Here is a 23336-nt window from a genome sequence, read left to right as displayed (position 1 = left end):
TAGGGTCTTTTCACACTATCTCTAAAGCGTATTGTTAGAGTATTTGGCAGGAAAGCTCTTAGTGTATATATTAAACAGTTGTCATACAGTATTTATTATCCATTGGTGGTATAGTAGGAGCTAATGTATGCACAGGGAGTTTGCATGACACAATATTTTGAAGCATTAGTGAAGTGCTTGTGCATTATGGAACCTAGATTTAACATACTTATATGGTAATGTATAACAGTAAACTATTTTTTTTTTCAGACCGTGAAACCAACAGTCCAAACTATAGCAGTCAGTGGTGTCAATACCCCTCAGTTTAAAACAATCATACCACTTGCAGCCGCCCCTAACGTACAACAAATTCAGGTTCCCGGTAGCAAGTTTCATTATGTCCGGCTTGTCACAGCTTCCACTGCAAACAGCTCCACGTCTTCCACTCAGAACCCCAGCACCAGCACACAGCCTCTCCAGCAGGGTATGCTTTTAACTTGTTTCTTTTGATATTGGTAAAATGTCCATGTGTGTAAGCATGACACATACATTACAAGAGACAGACTATACAGATTGCATCCAGATTTTATTGCAAACTGCACCAAAGAATCTACATTGGGTCAAATGTATTTTTTCTTTCTTACCTTGACTGTTTTAAAAACCTTCTAGAAAGTGGAGCATGGCATAAAGAGATGCATTATGGTTGGTAATCTCAGTGTTATTTTGTGTATTGATGGTTTCTACAGTGAAAACATGGAATATGTAATGAGTTGTCTTGCTTTGTTTTTTCCTTCTTCTCAGCTAAACCAATGGTGGTAAATGCAACTCCTGTACGAATGTCTGTTCCCATCGTTCCAGCACAGGCTGTAAAGCAAGTGAGTCTTAATGTCCTCAATCACCAACAGCCCCTTTTTTTTTTTTTGTTATTTTTTATGTATTGAAGTGCAATTCAATCACAAAATGCTATATTTAAAGGAAACTGAAGCTAAAATAACAATGTGTATTCAGTAATAAAACAGAATGTGGCTTCATTGCAACCAGTTAGTAAATCTTTCATTATGCCATGAATATTAGAAAATCAAAATGATTTCTTCATTTTAGGGCCACAAAACCACCCTTTAACTTTTAATGCAAGGCTTTATGTACAAAAAGTTCTGATGGACCAACCACTTTGTGACCTGTACAGATCATGAGTACACGAAATCTGAAAACATCAATGGTCAAATTACTCATTTTGAATCTGTGTGACATTGTGGCTTATTTTATGTTCCTAAATACGTATGTCTGTGTTCTGTCTATGTGTAATCATTTCATACTTGTTCTATTCTTAGGTTGCGCCAAAACCAATAAATGCACCTATAGTGACTACAAGCCAACCACAGCAGCGACTACTTATGCCTGCCACACCACTCGCACAGATTCAGCCAAACCTCACAAATCTTCCTGTGCTGACACCTGCTCCAGGCACAGGAAATATGGGTTATGCCGTCCTGCCTGCTCAGTATGTAACCCAGGTAAATAAATTATAGATTTTATCCATTATTCATTTAAGTGGTCTACATGGCCTTCAACATTACATGACTCCTAATCATATTCAGGCCAGTATCCATGCCCATAATATACCTGCAATTTAGCATTTCTATTACTAATCTAACACTCCATAATATTGGCGCAAGTTTTGGGCATGATGGCGCTGATGCCCTGCTCGACAAAGTTTGTGCCTAATTTATGAGTTAACATCTCATGTTACATTAGGCAAATCCTCCAAGATGCTAAAAGACATGCAACTTAAAAAGTTGAATTTGCTAAATTTTTCCTGGCTTTTGTACAACTTTGTGGCGCACATAGTGTTTTTATGTAGCTGGTGATGGAGATTAATACAGCAATTCCTTTATGTAGTATCTTTGTGTATGCATGCTTACAAGTGTTTAATCTGTACAGTGTTCAACATGTCTGCTATTGACTATTATTAGTCTATATAGGGACAGGTTTGCTAATAATGTTTAAAAGCAAGAACGTAAAAAAAACATAAAATAGACAAATGTGAACTTCACTAGATTTCTGAAAGTGCCTAATGTTGAATCTGTTACATGTTTAGATTAGTTTAACGTTACACCACCCATTAGTTTGCTTAGTTTGTGACAAAAAAAAAAAATTGCCAAAAGTTTTGTGTGTTTATGGCACACAGTTTTACATCTTGAGCTCATGCCTCTCCTATTTTGTTGAACAAGGAACAGAAAGTGTCTAAAATAGTTAATAAATGTGTTGTAAAGCTTGTACTTCTTTTTCAATGTGAATATGCGGAATTTTGTGTCTATTAATTTTTGTATCATATATTTTTTCTTCTGCAGTTGCAGCAGTCATCTTATGTATCTATTGCCAGCAATGCAGGAATATCTGGGACCCAGAGTTCACAGAATCAGCCTAGAGTACCACTGAATGGGTGAGTGGAACTTGTTCTAGAATTAAACCAAACCTGTCACATTGAAAATGCAGTCTAATCTGATACAAAGACAACAGGCACTCACTGAATAGAACTGACCACTCCATCTATAGGTTGACAGAAATTTAAATTAATAAGATACCAGGTACCCTGGATCTTTTCCCACAATACTATATATCAATCTGCTCAGCTTCTCCTGCCATATAACATGCTGTTTGCATACTGGATTGCATTGAATGTGTTCACTTTAAATAAATTTGTTATGTGAGGGTTATCAAAATTGATACAATGGAAAAACAGATCAACTTTCATTTTGCTTTACACCAGAATATACAATTGGGCTTATTTATTTCACAATAAGCCCGCGCACAATTTATACAGTACTCACCAAAAAACAAAGCACGGGATGCAAAATATAAAACAGGAATAATCCTCTTTATTCTAACCAGGTAACAAAAAGCAATAACAAATGTACACACATACCACCCATACAAAACAAAGGGCCCTGAATAGGTTACACGTCTGTATAGTGTATTGCTTCTAATAGAAAAATCCCACAACTACATACATTCCTATACTGTAAACTATATAAAATGTACATACATAGCATCTTACATATACCATGAAGTATAGCAAAGTGTAATGTGAATACAGGCCCATACAATCAGGACAAAGCTCAACACTAGCCCTAAATATATAGAGTAAATATTTATTTCCTCTTGTTAATAATCTTGAGGCATCTTTTGTGCCATTTTTCTTCAACTTGCCATTCTGCTCTTTTGTCATTCTACCTGGAAATGCATTAATAAATTGACAACTGCACATTAGCCCTTACTATTGTAGTGTGTCCCTACAGTGTTGTACACAGTCAGCAGTGATCAGTCAGAGACTAGTAAAATAGTAACACCCAGGGATCTAGTGATTCATACACTTCCAGTGCAACTAGATTGGGATATACAGTATTGTTGGAGTATAGTAAAGAATGTTTATAGTTATCCAAAGTTAGTTTCGTTATGACCAACCCATATGTTTTTTTTTTTTTGTTTTTTTTTTAAACCCCTTTAAGTTAAATAGGTAACTCATAGTAAGTAAAATGTATTCTGCTTTTAAATGGAAGATATCAGATGGTTTTTCCCAACTAAACTGGGTCCCACCTTCAAGTAACAACCTTTACTATTGACAGTCTCTAAGCTTTCTGTTGCTGAAAAGTCAAGTTATAAGCTTTAAAAAACCTTATGCAAATTTACCTTACCCAGTCAGGTGGCGAGGAGCAGCTTTACCTAGTCTTGCAGGGTAGGATTTAGCATGATGACTGTATGACCAGTTTGGGGTTGGAAAACCACCTTGCAGGTTCCCTTTAAATGTGTAAACTGACCACTAGGAGTAAGTCTATTAAGAAAGAAAAATAAAATCTCGGTATTTTATTTCAATATTGACACTTTTATTTTTTGTTGGGTAATTTCTGTTATTTGTTTGTAATATTAAAAGGAATATAAATTTGTCATTTTAGCATAATGCCTTCTGAAACAACAAGTCGCCCAAGAAAGCCATGCAACTGCACAAAGTCACTTTGCTTGAAACTGTAAGTACATAGATCAATGTCAATGTGTAGTCATTACAGTACCTTGAACTAGTTTATACTACGTGGACAAGTTATGTAGCTATTGTAAAAGTGCTTGTTGGCATTGCCATAGATTGGGTTAGTTTTTATAAGGAGCTATTTTTGTGGCTCTTTAGGCAATATTGACTTGTTCATGGTTGTGTCATGATTTACATACAGATTCAGTATTTGTAGCTAATGCAAGTTAATTGGGTATTTTGTGCCCTATTCATGTACAGCATTAGAAAATATGGGCGAAATGGTGAATGAGCTGCAGGTTTTCATCACGTGTTCGTTATTTCCAAGGATTATACACAGAAAAGCTGGGGATTAGCCCCACTGAGTTAAAAAGGAGATAATCTATGGGTGGATCCACTGGCACATCCACAACAGTAAGCAGCTGTTTAAAGGGGTCGGTCAGCAGCTATAAACTTAATCCCAGTAATTTGTAGTGGTGATTCTACAGTTTCCAAATATACCTCTGTTGTTCAGCTTTAGAGATTCTTTTTCATGTAAATCAGTGTTTATTCATATGAAAATAATAGGGGAATTGTTTTGGAGTGTGTCTTAGCTGCCTGGGCTTTAGCTTCAGTTTTTTTCCACATTAGCATATGAATAAAATATTGAGCTACATGAAATTTAGTCTCCAAAGCTGAATAATAGAGACATGTTTGGAAACTGTAGAATCGCTTCTACAAGGTACTTTGATTAGGTTTATGACTAATCTGACAAAAGCCCTTTAAGCTGGCCATACACACATGATTGAAGTCAGCCATGATGCTGCAGTTAATTGTGAGATAATAAAGAAATGTTCAGAGTCTGCACAAATGGCAAATGATTTACACTATTATATTCCAACATGAATGATCAGTTTTTTAGCAGATAGAAGTCTTCCTCTGGCCATTGAGAATAGCCGTTTGGCCGATTTCAGCTGATGATTGCTTGAAAAATCACAACAAACTAATTTTTATAGACTTTAATTTTGAAGTAATGGCAGTCTCGGATTTCTTTGAAAAATCCACAAGGCAAATCAGGAACGTTCATGTGAACATAAATATTATGTCCCTGTGGAGATTCTACAACAATTTCAATCTCTCCCTATTATCAGAAGTACGTCAGGCCTTGAAACATGGCGCCAAATCAAAAGCTGAGTAGGCGCCAAAGCTTTGTATCTCCACTGTTTTACATATTCCTCTCTCAAAATTGTCAGTAACCTTTCAGGGGCTCTAACTCCCAAAAAGATAGATCGGATGATGTTTTATTACCATAATGGCCGGAAACCTAGTGAAGTCTTGGTCTTTTTCTTTTTCCAAGTATTGTAATTTTGTTAAAGGGGTTTTCTAGCAATTTTTCTAGCAAACTGTTAGTGCTATTAATGGGTCAATAAGTTCACCCATATACCTTTAGCCAGGTTTTGAATGATTTCTTGGTGTCTTTGATATCTCCTGCATTTACTTGATTCAGCTTCTGTTATGTAACTTCCTCACTAACCCCTCTCTCCTTTTTTTTTTTTTTTTTTTTTTTTTGTTCCAGTTTCCCAGTACATTGTACGGAATATTTTAATATTTAATTAATTAATTAAACTATTATGAATTACCATTAATTCCACAAAAAAAAAGCCATCATATGTTGAAAAATGTGTGGCAAGATTGGGCTATGGCCAAGTTGCCCTTTTACGTTTACACTTTTACATGGGAGTCTGGTTATTTACCTCCTTCTATTATTTTCAGATATTGTGACTGCTTTGCCAATGGAGAATTTTGCAACAACTGCAATTGTACTAACTGTTACAACAATCTGGATCATGAAAATGAACGGCAAAAAGCTATTAAGGTTAGAAAAATGAAATCTATAAGCTTCCAGGCATCATTGAATTAGACACTAAAACAAATGTCTCACAAAAAAACCTATTTTCTTTCATATTATATATTTTTTCTTTGCTTTTTTTTTTTCTGGTTTTTAGGCTTGCTTAGACAGAAATCCAGAAGCATTTAAACCAAAAATTGGTAAAGGAAAAGAGGGAGAATCTGACAGGCGACACAGTAAAGGCTGCAATTGCAAACGGTCTGGATGCTTAAAGAACTACTGTGAATGCTATGAGGTAAAGATGAAAAAAAAAAATGTTATATAAATATTTGTTTATAATTTTCTTCTGTGAATTTAGATGTTGTACTTTTTCTAGCTATAAATATACCATATGTGAAGCAAAAAAAAAAAAAAAAAAGCTGCAATAGTAATGTATAGAATCTCCCATGAAATAGTGGGGAAAAAAAGAAGCTTTAAAATAAATAAAAGTTCTAAATCCTTCCTTTCCCTAGAATACATATAAAAGTAGAAAATTACTGTGAAACACATACACATTAGGTATCCCTGTGTCTGAGAGTGCCTGGTCTACTGAATATAGGGTATCTGCAGTGCTCCTGTTCCATCAGGAAGGGGTTAATAGGAGCACTGCAGAATTCCAAGTGGGGTAAAAAAAAATCTCAGTTCTCAAGCTCAGGGAAGGGGCAGACAGACAACCAAAACACCCCCTCCCCTTCCCCAGCACTCAGCAACTACTGCACCCAAAATCTCCGACCATTTTAATTTTTGAAATTTTCCAGTAGCTGCTGCATTTTCCCCCCCTTGGCTTATACTCGAGTCAACAAGTTTTCCCAGTTTTTTTGTGGTACAATTAGGGGCTAGGCTTATATTTGGGTAGGCTTATACTCTAGTATATACAGTATGTATATTTCCCTAGTACACGGATTGTTACTAATTGCTGTCCCCAATGAGTGTCTAATTACTAGTAAACCAGAAACTAAAGCAAAGCTCTTAGTTTAGTCATATGTGTTTGCTGCGCCATTCAGATATTTGTTTCCTGCTTTGTTGTGCTTAGCAAATTTAACCAATTTTGCCATTTTTGTGGAAGTTTTTTTTTTTTTTTTTTTTTTTGATGGGCTATCCAAAACATTTGTGCATAATTTTTTTGGCACATAAAGTGCTGCATAATACTGGACGTTTAGTTTTTTTCATTGGGGACACAGCATCATTGGCTATAGAACTGGCGACTATCAGGCTGTCACAAGGATGTCGGTTCTGTCTTTGGGCTATATCCTCTCCACAGATGCTATGCTAGCCAGTTTTAGCCAAGTGTCCACAGCAAGCAGACCTGCATCATGTCTTCTGATTTCCATCTTTAATTTAATTTTTTTTTATTTCCGGGTGTATGGGGGCGTCTTTGGCAAGTATGCCCCTCTAGTCACACTCCCATGTAGGCACTGCACCTTGTCAAAGAATGCCTCACTGTTCACCTAGTCCTCACTGCTGCATCTGCAGCTGGAATGCCATTGAGCCCAATATCATGTGGAAGCTCACCAAATGGATGACCCTGCAGCACCCAAAAATGGCAGATCGACAAGTACCTGAAGTTGCTTCACCTTGGATTAGGCTACATCTAGGCCCATCTCCTCCCTGGGCATCCTGGTTTCCCAAGACTCTTACTAGCCTTCTCAGTGGCCCAGAGGAGTTCTCTTCCAATCCCGTGGACGCAGGAAAACTTTTGTGGGAGGTCCTGTTCTTTTTCTCAGAAAGCTTTTTTCTGTTCCTTCTTTTCTTGGGGGACACAGCATCTGGGAATCTTCTCTATGTAGCCTCCTGCAGCAGTCTGTTATTGGACATTCTCTCAGTGGTCTGGTAGGCTATCCTTCTTGGGTTATTCCCTTCCACCATGTCCTCCAGTGAAGAGCCAATCCACCCCTTGGTCCCCTCCAGTGCCGCCACGTTTTATACGTGCATCCGCTGTAAAAAGTTGCCACCAGTCTGAGCCCATCTTCTCTCATTGCCATACACCTAAGCCTCCACAGCATTCTCCTGGCCCCTTTCCGGCAGACCTTCTACTGCACTAAGCGGCTTCCCTTACTTGGGGCATAGGTGACCTTACCAGACTTAACCAGTCTGTGGTGGAGTCCCTGGATCGTCTACCTTCCCAGATTGCTGCTCATTTGGAGTGCTCTCCTCACTCCTATTCCCAGAATGAGGAATGGGAACCAGGAAATCCTCCAACAGGTCATTATCCCGCTCCCCTTCCTGTGGGCATTCCATGGATTGGATCACAGCTCATGACTCGAAGAACCTTGTCTACCTCAGCTCGGTCTGCTTCTCCTGCAGACACTTCTGACTCAAAGCCTCAACTAGCCACATCCGTATCCGCTGCTCCAAGCTCAGCCATGCAGTCATAGATACCCTCAATATTTCAAAGAACCTTGATTCTACTTCCCAAGAGGACATCTTCTTCTGCTACAGTCGCTGCCCTTCCCGGATCCTTTCCCAACCACAGGGCGTTGGACCATATCTTAATCTATAAGAAGAGTGGATTTACCAAGACTATCCCCTGCCTTCCACTAAGAAAGATGTTGTTTCCTTTTTACAAACCAGTGTGTCTCCAAGTGAACTGAGCCTCCCGTGGTCGACTCTTTGATAGCTAGGCTATTCCAGGCAACCATTCTGCCTTTGGCGCACTCCACCTCCTTCATTGATCCCTCAGACAAGAAGTTTGACTCCCTCTCCAAGGTGTCCTTCATGACGCTGGCTCCTCCCTTCGGCCTTCCTTTGCTGCATTTTGGGTTAGCAAGGTTTGCATTTCTTGGGCCAAACAGCTTCAGAAGGACCTCTCCAATGGACCTCCCCTCCTGGATAACCAGCTGCTTGGCTCCTAAATCTTGAATGCTTACAAGTACCTCTGTGATGTCTCTGTGGATCGTAGTTTTGACAAGGCAGCTGCCAACACGATGGAAATCCACTGTACCGTTTGGATCCAATTTTGGAATGCTGAATCCACCTCTAAAAAGGAGGTCGTGGCTCTTCCCTTCTCTTGGAACAAACAGGGAAGGCTTTTTGGCAAGAGCTCATCTTAGAGAAGCTCATCTCTGAAACTATCAGTGGAAAAAGCTCCCTCCTTCCTCAGCGGCATTCTATCCTCCTCCAGTCGCTCTCTGCATTTTCGCTCCTTTCGTTGCTCCACCTCTCGCACCAGAGGGTAGTCTTTCTAAGACTCCCATTCTAAGAAACACTCCTTGAAGGCCAAGCCTGCCTGGCAGTCCTGCACCAAGTCCTCCAGATGTTTTTGCAATCCCTCTTATGCGTGAACTTCTTCTTCCTCCACTCGGGGCACCACTTGTGGGGGACTGCTTGCCAGCGTCAACGTCTCCTGGGTCTGAGAGGTGGTGTCAACTGGCTATTCCATCAAGTTCTCCTCCCTTCCTCTCAGAAGATTTTTTTTTCCCATCCACCTTGCCTTTTTCCCTTCTCTAGTAACTGCCTTTCTCTAGGCCATCTCTACTCTACATCATTTTCCCCATTCCTGCTTTAGGGCGTTTCCAGCGTTTTTACTCCAACCTGTTAATTGTTCCTAAGAAGGATGATTCCCTTTGGACTCATCCTAGACCTAAAGGGGCTCAAATAGTTTATCTGTGTCCGCAAGTCCTGCCTGGAGTTCCTACGGTCGGTGGTGGCAACTATGGAGGCCACCTTACCTCCATATTCTTATCACACTGTACCATTAGCGCTTTCTTCATTTCGTAGTGGGTTTACGTCATTTTCAATTTTTTTTTTTTTTTTTTTTTTGCCCCATGGGTATTTATCAAGGTGATGGCTTCCTTCATGGCTATCCTCTGGTCCAGAGGAGTCACCATGACTCCATACTTGGACGACCTCCTGGCGAAAGTTCCTTCCAAGTTGGACAATCTGACCAGTTTATGAATCACCTTGGACCTCCTTCGCCGAATCAGCTGGCTCGCCAACGAGCAAAGGTCTTGTTTCATACTTTCCCAGTGCATGGAACTCTTGAGCTCACCAGGGTAAGATTCTTCTCCCGGAATCCAGGATCCTACTTTCAGAGGAACTCTCTGTGTTTGCTTACTCTCTGTATGCTGGTTCTGGGCACCTGTGACCTTCGAGGCCAAACTGTGATTCTAGCCGCTGGGACAATTCTCCTCCATCCAGCCTAGACAGTCTAATCCTTCTGCCTCTCCGTGTTTGCTTTTCTGGTGGCTCTCCTCCCCAGGGGAAGTCCTTTATCCCCCTCCATTGTCAGGTGATTCCAGTCTTTCCGGTTGAGTAGCAGTCTTCAGTGGGTTGACCATTCAGGGCCTGTGGTTCAAGTCAGAGTCATCCCTCCAAATCATCCTGTTGGAACTGAGCCGTCTTCCTTGCCCTGTCTCATTGGACCTCCAAGGTTGTCCGGCTAGACACTAGACTGACAATGCTAACGTAGTCTACTACTTGAACTATCAGGGGGCTCTCTTCTTCGGGTGGAGTATCGTGTTCTGGCTCTGTCTGCGGTCCACGTTCTAGGCGTGGACAATTGGGAGGTTGACTACCTATGCTGAGGAAAGCTTGACCCGGGCGAGTGGTCATGTCACCAGCAGATCTTTCTCCAGTTTGCTCCCAATGGGGCACACCGGACATAAACTTCTTCGTCTCCAGCTTGAACCACAAGCTCCCTCACTACATGGCCAGGTCCCTGGATCCTCGGGCCAACACCGCCACTCTTGTGTTCCCTTGGTCTGAATTCATCCTTGGTTACCTGTTTCCTCCTCTTCTCCCTTAGGTTTTCAAGAAACTCAAGACTGAGGGTGTTCCAGCTAACCTGGTCACTCCAGAGGGCCTGGTACATGGATCTCATGGTTCTTCTGGCAGACGCTTCTTGGCCTCTGCAGGACAACCTCCTTTCTCAAGGGCCACTGTTCAACCCCACCTTACCTCAGCTGCATGGCTGTTGAAGCCAAGGTCCTGAGGCATCACAGTAAGATCTGTGATCGCATGTGGAAGTCTTGCCTGCAGTGGTGCAAGAGTAATGAGTTCTATTCACTCCCCTTTTTCCTTCCTAGAATCCTGGCCTTTATCTATTCCGGTGTGGACTGGACTTTCTTCTCTCAAAGGGCAGATGTCTGTCCTTTCCATTCTTTTTTAGGAAGACTGTGGCCTCAGGGTAGACATTGCTGTGGGGAGTGGAACGTTATTCTCCTTCTTACATCCTCCTGTGGAACCTTGGGACCTCAAACTCATCCTTGAGGCACTTCAGGCTCTCCCCTTCGAGGCTTTGCACGAGATCTCTCTTCCACTTCTGTTCTGCAGTGTTGCTTTCCTGGTGGGCGTTCCTTCCATATGCAAGGTCTCCAAATTGGTTGCTTTGTCCCAGAAGCCTCTTTTTCTTGTTCTCCACAAAGACAAGGTTGTCTTTGTGGAGAACAGTCCCACAGTCTTTCCTGCATAAGGTGCTTTCTTCTTTCCACATTAATGAGGACATAATCTTACTGTCTTTCTGCCCAGACCCCAAGCACCTATGTGAGTGCTTTCTTGACTGCACTCTCACAAACCCCTTCCTGTTGTTCAGTCACCTTGTTTGTTCTCCTTGAGGCTCCTTGCAAGGACTTGTCTGCTTCCTTCTCTAGGTGGATTTGATCTGATATCAGGGTGGTCTATCGGCTTAAGGGTCACTGCTCGTTCCACAAGAGCTGTCCAAGCTGCCTGGGCTGTTTGGCATCAGGTTTCTGCAGACCAACTCTGCAAGGCTGCCACCTGGGCCTCTGTCCACACTTTCACCAAGTTATTCCAGATCCATTCAAAGGCCTCTGCTGATGCCAGCTTACATTGTAAGGTTCTGCAAGTGGCAGTGTGCTCGGTTGCTCATATGGCTATGTAATTCCCACTCTCTGAGAATGTTTTAGGACATCACACGGTGCTGTCTCTCCCAATGAAAAATGGATGCTTGTACTCTCCATTAAATCATTTTCTTGTTGTATTAATTGGGGGACACAGATCTCATCCTTTTTTCTTGCTGTTCCTGCCCCGGTCAGTTTTGGTTTTTCGGGTTCAGGACATGTTGGTGGCGTTTGGTTCCATATGGAGAGGGTATAGCCCTGAGACAGAACTGACATCTTTTGTTATTCCTAGTGTCAGCCTCCTAGTGGCCAGGTTTATAACACATGGTGATGCGTCCTTCAGTGAATAAAACATAAAAAAGGATTTTACTTTGAAAACAAAACATTTTTTTTTTTTTTTATTTGGGGTAAATGTTATAAAAAGTGAAAAGATTAGAAACAATATGTTCTGGTCATTTTATTATGAACATGTGTAGCAAAAAGTGGCAGCTACGGAGAGTTTTTTTCATTGATTTGGATTTTATTCTTTCAGTTTGTGTATGTAGTTTGATTTGTAACATAAGTTCATAAAAGACCCCTGGGAATACATATATCTATTTTTTTTTTATTGTATAGTTTTTCACTGTAACTAGGGCCTTCTGCTGTCATGGGAATTTCTGTTATCTTGCAGTAATCTGTTCCTTGTTTTATAAATGTAAATATATGGCTCATACACAAAGCCATAATAAGGAGGTCTAAATAAATCCTTATAGCTATACATTTATTTTTCATTTTATGCAAATTTCCCTCACAGGCTAAAATTATGTGCTCATCAATATGCAAGTGCATAGGGTGCAAAAATTTTGAGGAGAGTCCAGAACGCAAGACTCTAATGCACTTGGCTGATGCTGCAGAAGTGAGAGTACAACAGCAAACTGCAGCCAAAACGAAGTTGTCTTCTCAGATCTCTGATTTGCTCACAAGACCAGCACCATCACTTACAAGTGGAGGAGGAAAGTAAGTGACTTTTTGTCTGTTTACACTAATTCATTTTTTTTTAATCTTTCGTCTTTGCCTCATTGTCTCTTTGCAGGTGATTAAGATGAGACACATAAGATAAGAGATATTTATATGCAGACCTTTGGCTAGATCCAGCTAAATTTGTTGAAATGTGTTGAAGAATCTGATGTCTGTGGTGATCAAACACACATTAGCTACAGATGCTATTGAGATAAGCTGGATCTGCCAATGGTGTACAGATAAATATCTTGTGTATGGCGGCCAGTTAAGGCTTGCAGACACACAGGGAGCAATCTACAGTAGCACTATTGTGGGTGGAGATCTAAAACTCATCCACATGATGCAAATAAAACCCACAGAGTAAAGTGAAATGCAGAGTGATGTATGCATTACGCATAAATAGTGAAAATGTGAATATCCCTTTAAGGGTTTACTGTTTTATACTTGTGGCATGAAAATTCAGAAACCTCCAGTTTGCGACTTTTTAAACACCCTTTTAGTTTCAAGTGGCGTTGTTAAAGGGATCCTATCGTTCAAACCCTTTTTTTTTTTTTTCTAACTAACATGTCGGAATAGCCACCTCCAATGCTGTTTGAGTGCTGGGGCCCGCCCCCAGTGCTGCGAAAGAATGCATTTACATACCGACAAAAAACGGGATTTTAGGCAAACGGCGGCGCGGAGACGACAACAAAAGGCTATTCCGACGTGTTAGAAAAAAAAAAAAAAAAAGGATTTGAAAGGTAGGATCCCTTTAAGCTTCTCTCACAACTCTCCTGAAAAGGAATGTGTAGTGTTGATGTGGACTCTGATCCTGTAAGATTTATGATCATTTATGCTAGTTTTATGCCTGATTTAAGAGGTAGTGTGCACAGGAGATATAAAGACCATTGTGGAAAATGCCAGTCTTCATAAATTTCCCCCATACTTCTTTATGCTAATGCATTATGCTTGGAGTCTTTATGATTCAGGCTGCTGTTAGACCAAGTCTAGTGGGTCTTAGGCTGGTCTTACACGGCCGTAATGTAAGTTTTCAATTGTGGACCATTTGCAGACACATTATATTCAATGTGGCCTCTTACACCACCAGATATTTTATCCGTGGTGTGGCTGGGCCGCAACTGTGGTCCGCAATTTATAGCACATGTCCATAATGGTCGTGAATTGCGGCACTGCACGGACTCGCCCATAGAACTCTATGGGCGAGTGCGGCAGGACACGGACATCTGCGGAGTCTATGTTGCCGATCATTCAATACCGTCGTGTAAGATCAGTCTTAATGGCTGGATTGCTGAACAGGAAGACCAGGAATCTCTAAGTTTTTCCTACTTGTCCAAGGCTCACTGGAGACCGGTCCTCCCCAGTGACCAGATAGAAGTGGTAATGGCTGATCAAAGGTTTCACAGCCATGATTAGACTTTTCCTCAATCCTGACTGTACAGCAGGAAGCTCCTTTAAGACTCTAAGCTGTTACATCTTAGATCATCAGTGTTTAATGAAGTACTCTACTACAGTGACACCAAAAGACTTTGCTGTAAACCTGCACTGTCCGCCATCAAAAGCTAGTAGTTGGATGATTCAGTACTTAATTGATAAATATTGCTAGGCTTTTTAAAATGCTTTGCTAACAAAGACTTTTGCATCCTTTAAGGCTACCATTCACGTTTGTCACAAAGGAAGTCGCTGAGGCCACATGTGCATGTCTACTAGCCCAGGCTGAAGAAGGAGAAAAGCTCTCAAAGTCCAAAGCTGCCACAGAGCGGATGATCTTAGAGGAATTTGGCCGTTGCTTAATGAGGGTAATTAATTCTGCAGGAAAAGCAAAAGGTGACCCTTGTCCTATGAGTTGCTGAACATGAGGCATATGGACTGCATAAGTTACCAGTGTTTGTGGCTATGAACTGGAGAGAGAGCTTTTCAACGAGTACATGGAAATCACTGCCACAAAATACTGAAGCTTCTGCCCCCAATTCACGGATGATCCAGAATTCTAATGCTCCTGATTTGACTGTGACCTATAAGTATACATAGCATCAGAATAGATTTTATGAAAAACAATACTTTTAACTCTTGCCATTGACTTATTCCTCTCTTAGACCTTGTACAGATGACAATGCCCCACTGGGGAATCCAGAAGTGTTCTCATTTTGTTTCCTTGTCACGTTCCCCTAATCTAATTGAGTATATTTTGGATTATTTTCGATCACTGTTTGTCTTATAATAGACAGAATTGTTTTTTCTCGGTATGGAGTGGTCAGTTGAAAATGTTGTGTGGACTGTTGTGCTCATGTGAATGCTTCAACAATGTAATAGTGGACATTTATTGTAAAATCCAATCTGATGAAAGGTGGAGGAGGTAAGAAAAATGTTGTGTTTCAATGGGGGGCAAGATAACAGTGAAGTTAATAAAGCTTGCTGTGTTTTGTAATATTACCAAACCCATGGCAAAGGCGCAAGGAGTGGTATGCGGTACACAGTGTATCTATATACATTAGATATATGGAGGAACACATGGAGGGCTTTTGTATTTAAGTCTGGTATCTGCTATCAACAGTTTCTAATGCATTATATTCATTTTCATACTGCTATTTGTGCTTATTCTTATATCAAGTGTAGTGAAGATGAGAGCTGTAAAATCCGTAAAAGGAGATCAGCGCTAAAAGTAGAAGGAAGAGGAATTCGGATCCTAGTCAGTCTCCTGCCAGGATAATGTTAACCTGACCTGACCAAATGCAAGTAGAAAATACATATATATACCAAGATATATATAAAAACATCAGTCTGAATATATTTGAAAAGTTTGTATTGCAGGATTACAACCATAAGGTGGTTTCCCATAGTAAAGTAAGGTAGAAGAGTTTTCATATACTGGAATACAGGACCTGACAAGACTAGAACTTTCATAACGTCACTACTTTATTTATTTGAGTGAAAATGCCTGTAACGCATGTATTTCTGCTATTGGGTACAAAGGAATATGCATCATTCTTTGTGTATGAAACATTTACCAATCTCTGGTCCAAATGCTGGCTAAAAACTGAAAATGTAGTCTTGCCTGAGTGGAGGCACCAACTTCTACAGTTATACAAAGTGATTACAGAAAAAATGTCCACCAGTGCTGCTGTAGGGCAGGGGTGGCGTCATGGACAGAGCTTAAAATTGCAGTTTCTTTTCCGGTTGGTATTGGCTTGAGGCAGTGACCATGGCCGCATTAAGGAGCAGTTAAGAAGAGAGGTTGTGCAGTTCCACCATCTTCTGGCATTAGTGCAGCCATGGTCACTGCCTGAGAAATCTTATCAGGCTTGATACACAGCATTCAATCCAAGGCATTGAGCTCCCGACTCTGCCTGGCCCCAACTCCACTCCAGCTGTAGGAATATGGGATATGGTGGCCATTTTTTTTCACAATTATGTCCCTACAGACAAAAGCTCTTGTATTTTACTACAAGGATCCAGGTAGTTAACGGGGCAGGTACTCTGACTTTTTTTTTTTTTTTTTTTTTTGAAGACAATAAGAAAACAAGACAGCACCGAGCTGTATATGGTGAAATATTGTATGAATAAGGTTATGGTGATAATAGTTTGGTAAACTCTCACCTGGTGGAGTTGTGAAAAATTCACAACTACCGTATGCGCCTGGAAACCAATTGTAGGGGGTTCCTCCCTATGTGTGATTAAGCAGCTGGGTCCTATTCACCAACGGTGTGGACAAAACATGCATGGACCGCGCTTCACCAGATTACAAGACAACCTCGTTATTAAAGTTCAGGACAACGCGTTTCGGGCGCAACTCGCCCTTCTTCAGGTGCAAAGGAACTGCTGTATTGAGGAGTCAAAGTTGAGCCTGCTTGCCGTGGATGCCGCAAGCAGGCTCAACTTTGACTCCTCAATACAGCAGTTCCTTTGCACTTGAAGAAGGGCGAGTTGCGCTGGTGAAGCGCGGTCCTTTATCCCGGTCCATGCATGTTTTTTTTTTTGTTTTTTTTTGGCCTATTCCTAGGGAATCCTTGGCATTTCTGTGTTTTGCTGCAGATTATCAGGTTTGGCCAGCAGCTACCATTGTCCACCTGGGAAACTGCATAATACAACACGGATAAGAAATGTATTCATTTAGGGGTGGGGTTGGTTCCTCCACACAGCATGGATTTTCAGCTTTTGCTAGAAAAATAAGTGTATGTTGGAGGTTTATTACAAAAAGTTCTGGGGCTAAAACCTGTTTCCCTACATATGATTTGAGTTATTTCTGCAGCATGAACATGCATTCTTCAGGCCCCATTTAGATGAATAAAACAGTTGCAGAAATTTCTATAACCATAACTGCAGTATGTAAAGGCACCCTAATGACTGCATTGTTTCAGATTGGATTAGGGCAACTATGCTGGTTTCAGAACAGTGAACATAGCTGACTAGAGATGAGAGAATAGTATTTGAAACTCTAGTTTCGAATACCTTGCTCCCATAGGAATGAATGGAAGCGGCCGAACACCAAGCGGTTAAGCGCAGGCCGCTTCCATTCATTCCTATGGAGCGAGGTATTTGAAACTATAGAGTTTTGAATACTATTCGCTCATCTCTATAGCTGACGTATCCTATATTCCTTCTAATATATTGAAGAAACACAATGTAATGACGAAGTGCGCCAAAACAATAATAAACCATGAATACTAATAGTTCCAATATTGTAGTGTACAAATGGTTGGCATGAATTTGAGATATACAACTTTTATACCTTTTCTTATTTTATTTTTTTGTAATATATCTATAATGATATTAACTGCTTAAACTTCCTATAGATCGATTGTTGATGACTTCTAGTCCAAAACCATCAACCTGAATACCTGTATTTTACTTCTGTGCTTATAAACTTAGCACCACCTTCTTGGAAACTTAAAGGGAAATTAAAAATGCCAGATCTCCAGTTTCACACACCATCTTGTGTGACAGTTTTCTATGTTTGTTGAAAATGTATAAATGTAAATTAGTGTGTAGATTATCAGATGGAATTTTGCATTGTGTATGTGTTTTGTAGAGCAACATCTCTTAGTGTTGTACATAATCTGTGCTTAACTCCCATTTTTGCACCTTTTTGTGATGTGTATTTATACCTTGTGCAGAAAATGTGAATTTTAAAATGCAGTTGTAGATTATGTATACTGACTTTTCTGGCTTGTGAAATTTAAGGTGCAACTAATGCTTTTCCTAGTACAAGTATTTTCTCTAATTATTATTACTTGGACTTTTTTTTTTTCTTTTTAACAGTAAAAAGCCCAAAGATTTGAGGTATGTGTTCAGTCTCTATGTAGAATGCATTTATAAACATAATTGGAAATTATATAACCGTCACAGCAATTTACTGGTGATTAGCATCTCCACAGATGAGTGCCCTGATCATGACAAATTTTATTATAATGTACAACTATTACATTGCTTGGTCTCTTATTTTATAAGAACTCCAACTTCACTCATTGTCTTGTGTCATAAAGGCCATCCAGAATATGAGATTAGTCCTTAAAGAGGACCTTTCATCAGATTGGCCACAGGCAGTTCTATATACTGCTGGAAAGCTGAATTCAGCGCACTGTCGGCTTTCCCGTTCTGTGCCCCGGGTAAAGAGCTATCGGTCCCGGTATCGTAGCTCTTTACAGTCATAAGGGCGTTCCTGACAGTCTGTCAGGAACATCCTTCTCCACAGCAGCGCCTATCGCGCTGTACAGTGTGAGCGGGGAAGAACACCTCCTCCCCTCCTGATAATACTCACCTATGGACGAGCACTGTGAGCAGAGGGAGGGGGCATTCCTCCCCGCTCACATTCTACAGCGCGATTGGCACTGCTGAGGAGAAGGACGTTCCTGAATGACTGTCAGAAACGCCCTTCTGTCTGTAAAGAGCTACAGTACCGGGACCTATAGCTCTTTACCCCGGGGCACAGATCGGGAAAGCCGATAGTGCGCTGAATTCAGCGTACTGTCGGCTTTCCAGCAGTATATAGAACTGCCTGTGCCCAATCTGATGAAAGATCCTCCTCTTTAAAGGTTTTTTTTTTTTTTTTTTTTTTTTTTTTTAGGTATTTTAATATTGAAGACCTTTCTTTAAAATAGGCCATCAATATCTGACCTGTGGGTGGCTAATAAACAGCTCTTTAAAGAGACGCAGCATTTGGGTGAGTGCTGTGTCCTCTTTACTGAATACCAAGCACAGCTCCGTATTTTGTAATGGGACTGAGCTGCACACAGGCAACCTGGTGAATAAACTGGATGTCACCAGCATGTGTAATGGACACCCACCAATCAATATGTAATTCCCGCAAAACTCCTTTAAAGAGGACCTTTCACGCCCTTGGGTACATGCAGTGTAATACACTGCTAGAAAGAGGAAAGTGTGCTGAATTCAGTGCACTGTCGGCTTTCCTGTTCTGTGCCCCGCAAGAGCTATCAGTGCCAGTACCATAGCTCTTCACTGATAGAAGGGCATTTCTGACAGTCAGTCAGGAACAGCCCTCCTCACGGTGGCGTCTATAGCGCTGTACTGTGAGAAGGGACATTCGTTACTGCCCAGCAATGACGCTGAGCAGTGAGAAACGCCCCCCCCCCCCCCCCAACTAGTCTATGGACGAGTACTATCAGGAGTAGGGAAGCATACCTCAGCATCATCGCTGGGCGGTAAGGAACACCCCCTCTCACAGTACAGCGCAATAGATGCCACCGTGAGGAGGGCCATTCCTGACTGACTGTCAGAAACTCCCTTCTGACAGTGAAGAGCTATGGTAGCGGCACCGATAGCTCCTCAGTGGGCGCACAGAATGGGAAAGCTGATAGTGCGCTGCGCACTGTTGGCTTTCTAGCGATGCATTACACCGCATGTGCCCAGAGGACATGAAAGATCCTCTTTAACTAGTTTTTAATTAAAGGGGCTGCCACACTCACAAATTGGGCTGATTTCACTCAAAACACTTCACATGGCATATAGAATTTTTAGTGGTTTTTTTTTTTTTATTTGTTTTTATTTAGTTGGGTTTTTTTGCATCCAAGTATTTATAGTGAAAGATGAAGCACACTACATACAAAGCATTTTGGTTTGTGGTGTTCTTTTTTTTTTTTTTCTGGAGTTTTCAACAATATTTTTTTTCTTTGTTTACAAGCTTTTTTAAAATCCTGAAAATGTGTGAGAATACGGCCCGATGATGCATTTCTCCATATGTTGTACTGTTCAGTTCCACATTTTTCATTGGTTTTTTTTTTCCTTCTTCTCCTGCAGTTTACTATAAAAATAGTGTATGATCTGCTGTGGCACACTTTTGCTCAATCTCACTTCGGTAGGTGTGAGGTATCAAAATCTTAATAAACCCTTCTAGGCATATTTACAGATGTGAAAAACAATGTGTTCTGTTTTTTAAATTTATTTGTTTTTAAAACAATGAAACAATGTTGTCTCCAACAAAATTGACTGCAGAAATACCACATGTGATAAATCCCCTTCTAAGCACACTGTAAAAAGGCATCGCTCCAAGTGCCAGACAATCTCATCATTTTCTAACATCAAGATATGACATGTCAGTAAATAAGTGAGGTTGATTTTGTTTTTTATTTCCTGTAACTGTGGTTGATATAAAAAGAGTTGTGTGCCTTTTTTTAAATAACAGCAGACTTGTCACAAATTCCACTTTTCCGACTAAGTGTAGGACAAGGCACATGGGCTTTGCTTGAATAACACATAGATTGGCATGCTATCTTAAGGGGGACCCTCCTCACTACAGGGGGTATTACAGATTCATGTGAAACTTAAGTATTGGGCTGCATTTGCTAAATATCACACGTATCTATTTATAACCACATGAATGTACTATATGTAATACTGAAGCTGGCCATAGGTGTAGAGACTTGATGAGCATTCACAAATCACTGTTTCCTACAAAAGGAGCAATTGTCCCAATGGAATATTGTGCATTTACAACGGCTTTTCACATTCTACAATAAACGCTGATAATAGTATTTAGCAATAACCGCTGAAAATCATGAGCTCATGAATAAAGTGTCAGACAGGTGGGACACAATTTTATCATTTCTAGTAGCATAGACCACATCAAGTATGTCTATGGCCACTTTAGGCACTACAGTTTGATGTAGGCAAGACTTGTAAATGTGTTTGATCCTTTTTAATCCTGGTACATACAACTGCTGCCTGTATGTCATTGTTCTTTCAGCTTCATATATTTGGAAAACCTTTTTCTAGTTCTGTGTACATCTGAAAGTAGAATAACAAACAAATTTATATTTACTAGAGCTATTGAAAGATACTTTCTATATTGTAAAAAGCTAAATAAATCAAAGAAAAATAAACATTTATACTATTCTATAATTCTGTGTGGGTTCTACCATTACTGGATACTAATCATATTTTGTTGTTGTTGGGTACCTCCAATTGTAAAACTATTTTTCATAAATGAATAGTAAAAGTGAATACAAGAAACTGTAATATCATGTAAAGGAAATCTTTTTCCTTTTACACTTAAGGGCTAGTTCACATGGGAGCATGGAGGCGGATTAGGACAGCGGATTTCACCTTAAAATTCGCCTCCATACCATGGTAGCCTATGTAGACCACTAGCGTTCCTTTTTCTGCTATCAGCATGTTGCCGATAGCGGGGAAAAAAGAAGCGAGCTGCCCTTTCTTCAGGCGGAAGCTGTGGCTCGCTGAAGCTCCGATGTTGGCCCATTCATTTGAGCCTACTCCAGAGTGGGAAGCCGCAACTGCAACGGTCGTGGCAAGCGGGTTTGATCCGAAGGTGACGTGGCTCCCCACGCCACTCCCGGTGCCAAAATCTGCCCCACCGGGCCCAATGTGAACGAGCCCTAAGCTGCTCTCTTGTTTGCATAGAATCTCTAGCCTATCCGACACATACACAGAGCTCCATGGAGAGAGGAGGCGGCTATTAATTGGTTTTCTGTCTCATTATGTGCAATATTAGCCCGTTATCTTTTAATACTGAAGTGTTAAAGAGCTACCGGGCTAACAAAATAACAGTGTAACCGGAGACATTATTTTTATGTGGTTTCCTTCTCTCCTCCACCCTCCATAGACTTATATGTAAAGCTTGATAAATGATGAAAAAAAACCCCCAAAAACTATTTCTTACGATATATTGCAAAGTTTCTTATATTCACATATGGTGTTCATTTATGAAAAGTTTTTTTTTTTTTTAATTGGATGTAAACAAAGGATAAGCTTTTACATGTCCTGGTAGGGACTGTACTACTTTATCATTTTAACCAGTCCATATATATATATATATATATATATATATATATATATATATATATATATATATATATATATATATATATATATACACACTGTATTTTTCGGACTATAAGACGCACTGGACTATAAGACGCACCTAGGTTTTAGAGGAGGAAAATAGGGAAAAAAAATTTTGAAGCAAAAACTGGTAAAATATTTAATATATGGGAGTTGTAGTTTTGCAACAGCTGCAAGGCCACATTGACAGGTGACCCTGCAGCTGTACGGGGATGCATAGAGTGTTTTTTTTTTTTTTGCGGGGCCAGAAGTACTTTTTAGTTATACCATTTTGGGGACTATCTATTGCTTAGATCACCTTGTATTGAAAAAAAACCCGGTGGTTTATGATATATGATTTTCTACTTTTATATATATATTCTAGGGACAGGAGGTGATTTAGAACTTTTATTTATTTCATATTTTTATTATATATTTTTAAAGCTTTTTTTTTTTACTATTTTATTTATTTATTGATCATAAAACCTAAATAGAGAATCGACTTGATTAAATCTGCTTTTATCCATGTTTACAATAAGTACTCTGTAACAGATATTTGTATGCATAGTATGGTCTTGCAAATGGAATCAAGATCTTGGGATCTATGGGCTTTTGACTTTATACAATCCCATTCAAGTTATGGTGGCGTGAAAACCCCTAAAGAGAACCTTTCACCATCTCCACCAATTCAAGTTCTTAGTATCTGTTAGGTACAGCTCCACTGATTCCAGCGCAGTTCGAATTTTTTCTCTAGCGTCCACAACGCCCACATTCCCAAGCAACAAGCGCAGGTAGTTTTGGTACCTGATGTGCTATTTACCGTATATACTCGAGTATAAGCTGACTCGAATATAAGCCGAGGCCCCTAATTTTACCACAAAAAACTAGGGAAAAATTATTGACTCGAGTATAAGCCTAGGGGGGTAATGCAGCAGCTACTGGAAAATTTCAAAAATTAAAATGGTCGGAGTTTTTGGGTGCAGTAGTTGCTGGGAAAGGGAAGGGGGTGTTTTGGTTGTCTGCCTGCCACTTCCCTGAGCTTGAGGACTGTTTTTTGTTCCCCCCCCCCCCCTTACTTGGAATTCAGTCTGGTTGAATATAGGGTATCTGCAATGCTCCTATTAACCCCTTCCTTATGGAACAGGAGCACTGCAGATTCCCCATATTCAGTAGACTGGGCACTTTCAGACACAGGGATACCTAATGTGTATGTGTTTCGCGGTAATTTTCTACTTTTGTATGCATTTCTAGGGAAAGGAGAGATTTATAACTTTTCAAAAAAAAAAAAAAAAAAAATCTTTTTCTTTTTTTGCACTATTTTATGGGAGATTCTATACATTGATATTGTGGCTGGTCATAGAATCCCCCCCCCCCCCCCCCC

At 40.3% G+C, this 23336-nt stretch overlaps 1 protein-coding gene across 2 annotated transcripts in view; it reads left to right on the top strand.

The window, feature by feature from the left end:
• Window positions 1-15754, top strand: part of LIN54 (lin-54 DREAM MuvB core complex component) — a 29981-nt gene extending 14227 nt beyond the window's left edge. For both annotated transcript variants that reach the window (XM_075283743.1, XM_075283742.1), the window contains 9 exons: window positions 250-463; window positions 781-854; window positions 1311-1493; window positions 2331-2422; window positions 3933-4004; window positions 5753-5855; window positions 5986-6123; window positions 12459-12661; window positions 14313-15754. In XM_075283743.1, coding sequence (XP_075139844.1) covers window positions 250-463; window positions 781-854; window positions 1311-1493; window positions 2331-2422; window positions 3933-4004; window positions 5753-5855; window positions 5986-6123; window positions 12459-12661; window positions 14313-14514 — 1281 coding nt within the window. In that variant the 3' untranslated portion in view covers window positions 14515-15754. The remainder of the gene's footprint in view (window positions 1-249; window positions 464-780; window positions 855-1310; window positions 1494-2330; window positions 2423-3932; window positions 4005-5752; window positions 5856-5985; window positions 6124-12458; window positions 12662-14312) is intronic.
• Window positions 15755-23336: the final 7582 nt, after the last annotated feature.

Source organism: Leptodactylus fuscus, chromosome 1, assembly GCF_031893055.1.
Source record: "Leptodactylus fuscus isolate aLepFus1 chromosome 1, aLepFus1.hap2, whole genome shotgun sequence".
Lineage (NCBI taxonomy): Eukaryota > Metazoa > Chordata > Amphibia > Anura > Leptodactylidae > Leptodactylus > Leptodactylus fuscus.
This window is presented reverse-complemented; position numbering and strand designations above follow the sequence as displayed.